The sequence below is a fragment of the Dryobates pubescens genome, chromosome 23, assembly GCF_014839835.1.
Source record: "Dryobates pubescens isolate bDryPub1 chromosome 23, bDryPub1.pri, whole genome shotgun sequence".
Classification (NCBI taxonomy): domain Eukaryota; kingdom Metazoa; phylum Chordata; class Aves; order Piciformes; family Picidae; genus Dryobates; species Dryobates pubescens.
The window spans coordinates 643,943-651,484 of NC_071634.1; the positions used below are offsets into that span (position 1 = coordinate 643,943).

The 7,542-nt window shown below is 54.5% G+C and overlaps 1 protein-coding gene across 1 annotated transcript in view; it reads right to left on the reverse strand.

The window, feature by feature from the left end:
* The window catches only part of POLR1A (RNA polymerase I subunit A), a 46,296-nt gene extending 39,106 nt beyond the window's left edge, over window positions 1–7,190 (reverse strand). Inside the window, exons 1-4 of the mRNA XM_054172236.1 lie at window positions 7,065–7,190; window positions 5,746–5,950; window positions 870–1,019; window positions 672–779 (exon numbers count right to left, since the gene is read on the reverse strand). Coding sequence (XP_054028211.1) covers window positions 672–779; window positions 870–1,019; window positions 5,746–5,950; window positions 7,065–7,141 — 540 coding nt within the window. The 5' untranslated portion in view covers window positions 7,142–7,190. The remainder of the gene's footprint in view (window positions 1–671; window positions 780–869; window positions 1,020–5,745; window positions 5,951–7,064) is intronic.
* Between the last annotated feature and the right edge of the window lie 352 nt (window positions 7,191–7,542).

The following is a 7,542-nucleotide window of genomic DNA, read 5'->3' on the forward strand; positions in this document are numbered from 1 at the left end:
GGTCTCTTCTAACTGGATGAGCTCTGGGATTCTGGATCACCACCCTCCTTTTGAAATTTATTTCACAAATGGACTTTCTGCTGAAGTCAGCAATGACTTGTCAAGCTTTCCTCTCATGATCATTTAAGATGACAGCAGATTGAGGAAAATCACTTCCTTTGGTCATGAGAATTGCTTAAGGCTGCTTTTGAAAGATGTGAGTCAGGATTAAACTTAGCTTACAAAGAAACCTAAGATGTCAGACCTCTGATTACCTTCTTCACTAAGGTTTTCCTTTAGCTACCCATGTCCATCACCCTTCATTTCAATGGAGATGAGAACTCAATTCCCTCACTCTAGAAATGCCACTAGAAGCAATTTTGCCAATCTGCTGGATCCAGGAGTGCTCCAGAAAGTTTTGCAGCACCACTCAGAGACCTACCAGCACCTGTAGGTCCTGCAATGCCAGCAGCAGCAGGCTGGATTTATGTGCTATTTACAGCAGCCAATCATCTCCCTACACTGAGTGATTTGGGGAAGCCTCACAGTTATGCTAATGAAAACAAAACCTTTTTAAGCTTTATTTCCTCCAGAAAGTCCTCTAAGTATAACACAGCTCAGAACTCTGCACAGTGAAGGGAGGAGTTTCTCCTGCATGAGTGCTGTCAGAAGCTGGGAAGTGCTGTACTCACATTTGAGCACTGATCCCTTAGCTGGTGGCTCTCCAGCATTTCCTGAACGTGCTGATTTAACTCTTCTTCGATTTCTGAGCTCGTTGCATCTGCACACTGCTCTAAAAACTGCAAGCAAGAGAATACACAAACCACTGTCACAGCTCCAGCTGCAGGACTGCTGACTCAGAAAGGAATGGAGAAGCACACAGTACTTACCCTGTTCAGAATGACCTCCAGATCGTGGACAGCATGAAGCAAGCCCTTCTCCAGAACCTTCAGCTGGCTCAGCAGCAGGTGCACCACAGCTCGGGTGCAGGTCAGCATGTGGCAGTTCAAACAGGAGCCTCGGATCAGGAGGAACAATTTCTGCAGAGAATAGGGGAAGAAAGTTATCCTGGCAGCTCTCACGGAATCACAGAACCTTGAAATCATCCAGCCCAACCCCCTGCCAGAGCAGGGCACCCAGGGCAGGGCACCCAGAACACATCCGAGGGGGTTGGAAAGGCTCCAGAGCAGGAGACTCCACAGCCTCTCTGGGCAGCCTGCTCCAGGCTCCAGCACCCTCACAGTGAAATTTGTCCTGGCTTGCACAGTAAGCAAGTGGCTGGGGTGACACTGCAGTGAGTGCTCACTATAGTCCACCTCATCAGGAAGGGGAAATCAATGAGCTCCAAACAGCCTCAGGGTCACATGCCCTGATTATCATGGGAGACTTCAACCAGCCTGAGATACTTGCTGGAAGGAAACACAGGGAGGCACAAACAGTCCAGAAGGCATGGATGAGAGCTTTCTGACACAGGCAGTGTGGACCCTATGAGGACAGGTGTGCTGCTGGACCTTGTGCTAATGAACAAAGGTCTGGCTGGAGATGGGAAGGCTGCAGGCAGCCCTGGCTGCAGTGACCATGAGATGGTGGAGTTCAGGATCACGTGGGGAAGTGGCACAGTAACAAATAGGACTGCAGCCCTGGACTTCAGCAGGGTCAACTCAGACCTAGTCAGAGACCTCCTTGGAAGAATCCCATGGGGTTGGGCTCTAAAATGTAGAGAGGCTAAGAGAGCTGGTTTAATACCCATCACCTCCTCCAAGCTCAAGATCACTGCATCCCTGAGTAAGAAATCAAGCAGGGGAGGCAAGAGAACTGCAGGGATGAGCAAGGGGCTGCTAGAAAAGCTCAAACAGAAGAAGGAAGTCCACAATACATGGAAAAAGGAACTGTTCACTTGGGAGGAATAGAGGAACACTGCCAGAGTATGCAGGGATGCCACAAGGACATCAGAGGCACTCTTGGAATCAAATCTGGCCAAGGATGCACAAAATAACAAGAGGGGCTTCAGTCTCCACTGTAAGGTTGGACCTTAGTCCCTGGAGGGCAGAGAGAAAGTCTGGAGGAAGGGAAGCTCTCCCTTGGTTGAGGAGGATCAAGTTAGAGAGCAGTTAAATAAAACTGGGTATCTACAGGTCCATGGGTCCTGATGGAATGAACCTCAGGGACCTGGCAGAGTCCCTCCTGGGCTGCCCTCCATCACCTTTGAAAGGTGGGTGCCTCAGGGCTGGAGGAAAGCCAGGGTCACTCCAGTCTTCAAAAAGGGCAAGAAGGAAGACCTGGGTAAGGACAGCCTCACCTCCACCCCTGGAAAGCTGATGGAGCAGCTTGCTCTGGGTGCACTCAAAGCATGTGCAGGAGATGAAGGTGGTCAGAAGTAGCCAACATGGATTCACCAAGGGGAAGTCCTGCCTGAGATCTGACAGCCCTGAGAGGGACATGGCTAGACAGAGGGGAGGACAGTGGGTGTTGTCTACCTTGACTTCAGCATCTCCCCCAGCATCCTCACAGGCAAGCTCAGGGTGAGATGAGTGGGCAATGGAGGGGTTGAGAACTGGCTGAAGGACAGAACCCAGAGGGTTGTGGTCAGTGGCACAGAGTCCATCTGGAGGTCAGTGGTGTCACCCAGGGGTCAGTACTGGGGCCATCGCCGCCCTGGATGAGGGCACAGAATGAACCCTCAGACAGTTTGCTAATGACACCAAACTGGAAGGGGTGGCTGAGAGCCCCCCAGGCTGTGCTGCCATCCAGTGTGGACAGGCTGAGAGCTGGGCAAAGAGGAACCCTATGAAAATCAGCAAGGGCAAGTGCAGGGTCCTGCACCTGGTGAGGGACAAGCCTGCAGCAGTGCAGGTGAGGGGAGACCTGCTGGGAAGCAGCTCTGTGGGAAAAGACTTGGGAATGCTGGTGGACAGCAGGATGGCCATGAGCCAGCAATGTGCTCTTGTGGCCAAGGCCAAGGGCCAGCAGGTGGAGGGAGGTTCTCCTCCCCCTCTACTGGTGAGGCCACATCTGGACTCCCAAGTTCAAGGACGGGGAGAGGTACAGCAAAGGGCTCTGAAGATGTTGAGGGCACTGGAACATCTCTTTTAGGAAGAAAGGCTGAGGGACTTGGGGCTTTTCAGCCTGGACTGAGGGGGGGATCTCCTCAATGCTGACAGTGGGTGCCAGGCTTTTTCTAGGGGTGCCCAGGGACAACTGACACAAACTTGAACATCAGAAGTTCCATCTAAGCATGAGGAGGAACTTCTTTACTTTGAGATGGTGGAGCAGTCTGACCAGAGAGGTGGTGGAATCTCCACCTCTACAATGATTCAAAACCTGCCTGGACATGTTCCTGCTCTGCATGACTCTGCTCTGCTGGGGGGGTCTGACTAGATCTCAAGAGGCCCCTGCCATTCTGTGATTTGACTGAACTCAAACAAAGTGCTGCTGCAAGTGAAAAATCAGACCAATTGTTACCTTTAATCACAAAGAATAGGACTGAAAAACCCCACACACCTTTCAAGCACACAAACTCACATGCAAAGAGCAATCTGCAGCAAACTCCCTCTGGGCCACTGTGGCCATTTGAGCCTAGGTGCCTTGAAGAGGGCCACAGAGTTGAGACCTCCAGGAGGTGTGCTGGAAGGTGTGATCTTTGTGTTTCTTCCCATAAATCCTGCATCCCTATACAGCTGGCTGCAAAGTTCTTCCCTCTCTGCTCCTGTGGGAGGCACCTCTCTTATCTTCAGGTATGGGGAGTGCAGCATGGCCCTAATGGGTCTTGGGAGACAGAAACAAAGGGGGCAGTTTGGGCCTGGCCAGCCTGAAACCAGCCCAGCAGTGTGGGGGGAAAGAAAGAGCACTGGAGCTTATGGTGGGGGGAGAAAAGCAGCAGTGGGGTTTAGGTCTGATTTGGTGGAAGCAAGCCAGATCTGTCACCTGCAAGCCAGACCTGTCACCTGCACAGCAGCTCTGGGACCAAGGAGCTCTGATGTAGCACTGACTGCAGCTTGTCCCATAAAGGACAATGTGGTACCCAGAACTCCACACCAGTAAAATGCAACCTTCTGGTCACAAGCACTGTCAGTGTCCCTCAAGACTCTTCATGCAACCACTCTCCTCAAGCCTCACCACAGCTCTGCACACAACTTGCTCTAGCTGCACACATCAGCTGCGGGCCAAGAATTACTGCTGGAAGGTGTCCAGAGCAGGGCCAGGAGGAGGAGCAGAGGGCTGGAGCTGCTCTGCTGTGGAGACAGACTGAGGGAGTTGGGATTGTTCAGTATGGAGAGGAGAAGGCTCCCAGGAGACCTAATTGTGGCCTTCCAGTATCTGAAGGGGGCTCCAAGAAAGCTGGGGAAGGACTTTTGAGGGTGTCAGGGAGGGATAGGACTGGGGGGGATGGAGCAAAACTAGAAGTGGGGAGATTGAGATTGGCTGTGAGGAAGAAGTTGTTCCCCATGAGGGTGGTGAGAGCCTGGCACAGGCTGCCCAGGGAGGTGGTGGAAGCCTCCTGCCTGGAGGTGTTGAAGGCCAGGCTGGATGTGGCTGTGAGCAACCTGCTGTAGTGTGAGGTGTCCCTGCCCATGGCAGGGGGTGGGAACTGGATAATCCTTGAGGTCCCTTCCGAGCCTGACAACTCTGTGATTTCATTCCTTGGTCAATACAAGGAGCTGGGGCAAGGTGCAGGATGGACTTCATCTAACTGCAGTCATCTGGAAGTGAGGGTTGTAGTCTCAATTAACAGCCTATGCAGGAGCCAGCATCATGGGGAGATCAGCACTTTAGGAGGGAAATTCATCCCAGGTCAGGTTCCTGTCACAGACTAAATGATCCTTCTCTGCACACAGGCCCTTCCTCAAACTCCAGAAGGAGCCAAGTACAATCAGATTATGAACCTAAATTTGAGAGGACCAAAGTAAGACAAGTCCTGCCCTTATGGCCAGGAATCCTTTTCTGTTTAGAAGATGAGCCTTTGAAAAAGCACCCACAGGAAGCACTCAGGAGAATGTGCAGTCTGTCACAGGAGCTTTCTAAATGAGCCTGTGACACCTGTCCCAGTGATGCTCACCAAGTCACCTCTCTACTCTGTGTCAGAGATCCCACATGCCATCTAAATGCAACAGTTGTAAAGCTGTGAGGAGCATTTGTCTGGCTTTCAGATGCCAGAAAGCTTCTTGGCAACCTTTTACATTTCTTCAATGAAAAAAGCCTGATGGATTTCTACACAATCAGCACTTTTAACTCTGCTGCCACCAGACTTACACTTGTCCCCTTCGCCGGTCACACAGGTTATGTCCCTCTCCAGTGACCGGATAGGTTGTTGAGTTCTGCCCACACCGATCCACAGCTCTAAAATCACTCTGGAGTAAGAGGATCAAGAGGACAGAATGTACAACACAGCTATCCAGAGCAAAACCAAGCTCTGTGTGTCCAAGGAGCACACCAAGATCCTACAGCAGAAGCAGGCAGCTGCTGGTGTAACCTTGCAAGAGTTGTTTAAAGGAAACAACAATCAGCCACACAGTCAGTGACCAGCATCCCCCCTCACTTCCTCACCAGCACTGGGAAAAAGTCTGCAGTAAAGCACAAGTTTTGCAGAACTCTATGAAGTCAGTTTGTAGTGTGGCTCAACAAACCTTTTCGACTGTACTTGCTGTTGTTACACTTCAGAAAGAAAACAGATGTTGAGAGCTTTCTCTTTGCAAGGACTGCAAACCCCAGGGCAGCCTGAGCACCATCACCCATTTCCCCAGCAAGATGACAAGGAGGCATACATACATCAAAGAAGAGAGGATTGTAGACAGTCAGTGGCAGCTCTATGTGGCCAAAATGCCCGGGGCAGTTGCTGAAGCTCTGCATGCAGGTTGCACACACTTCTCTGGAGTTGGGAGGGCCCAAAGCCAGGTCGTACAGCCCGTTAGCAGCTGGATTCCCCACACTGTCCAAATACTGAGCATTGGTGATCTGTTTCACACTCAGTTTCCTGAAATTGAAGGAAAAGAACAGAAGTCAGTGGCAGCAAACAGCTGGGTCACAGGCACTTATTGGTACAGCTAGCCCTGGCGTTTAGCATCTCTGTGATGGTTGTTTTGATGAAAGCATGTTTGTGAGGGTACTGTGGGCACTGTTGCAGCACTAACTTCACCATCTGAGCACAATCATTCGTACCACCAGTAACACAGGAACCATTTCTTCTAGACCTAAACCCACTCTATTAAGAAGCTTGGTTAATTCATCCATGTGTCCTCTCAAACAGAAGGGAAGGTATGAGAACCATGAAAACACCTCAATGGCAGCAGCTTTATGTTCTTGACCACACACAATGCTCAAACACCAAAGCTAAGGAAATGCTGACAGCTCTCTAGTACTCCATGAGGGATGAAAAAGCTGCTAGCCCACTCAGCAACAGAGACCTCAGCTCTGCAGTAGTTACACTGGCACTAAAGTATCTGAACATTCTCTGCTCGCTGGTGTCTCCAAGGTCTCCTCCGTGCGGGACGCGCAGGCTCAGGTCCTGGCCAGCGTTCCAGGAGAGCGCCCATCAAGGATCAAGCCAACGTGCCCAGCACAGGGCTTCTCCAAGGCTGCGGCAGGCCCTGCTGGCACTGGGGTGCAGGGGCACACCCCCTCAGAGGAGGCCCCCAAGAGGCTGTCGGCCTCACGAGTTCAAGCTGCAGCCTGGGCGCCGGCAGCACATGGGACTAGCCGTACCCCTCCCTGCCCCCCGACCCCAACGGACAGAGCAGGGCTGCCCGTGAGAGCTCCGGGGCGGCTTCCCTGCCTCCTCCAGCCCCGCTCAGTCCCGAGCGAGGAATTCTCCCCCAGCCCTTCTCCATTCCTCCAAGCCTTCTGGTGGCCCTAGGTCTGAGAGCCCCGCGGAGACCCCAGCATCCCCCCGGCTCCTAACACCCAGGGCGCTGCCGCCATGCCAGCGGCGAGCGAGGGCCGCGCCGCGGCCGAACTGCATGTCCCGGCAGGCACCGCGCCCGCAGCCCGCCGGGGCCGCCGGCGCCCTGCCGCAGGGCACGCCGGGAGTCGTAGTCCTCAGCGGCACGGCCGGGTGGCAGAGCGCAGCCGCACCGCCCGCAGATACCTACCTGATCTCCTCGGCCGTGTACATCCCAAAGGAGACCCCAACCAGCCGCCGCCACGGCACCACTTTGGTGGGCCTCATGGCGAACAAGAGAGTCCTCCCCGGCCGATACCTCTCCGCAGCCGACGGCGCTGCACCCCGGGAGGCACCACGCGGTCCGGCGGCAGCGGGCGGGCGGGGCCGGGGGGCAGCGCAGGAGTGATCTGCCCAGGGTCCCGCCCAGGGTCCCGCCCAGGGTCCCGCCCAGGGTCCCGCCCAGGGTCCCGCCCAGGGTCCCGCCCAGGGTCCCGCCCAGGGTCCCGCCCAGGGTCCCGCCGGGCCCGCGGCTCCGCCCCCCCTTCCCGGCCTGCACTGCGCCGGGGCCATGGCGGCTCCGCCCCCCCCTTCCCGGCCCGCACTGCGCCGGGGCCATGGCGGCTCCGCCCCCCCTTCCCGGCCCGCACTGCGCCGGGGCCGTGGCGGCTCCGCCCCCCTTCCCGGCC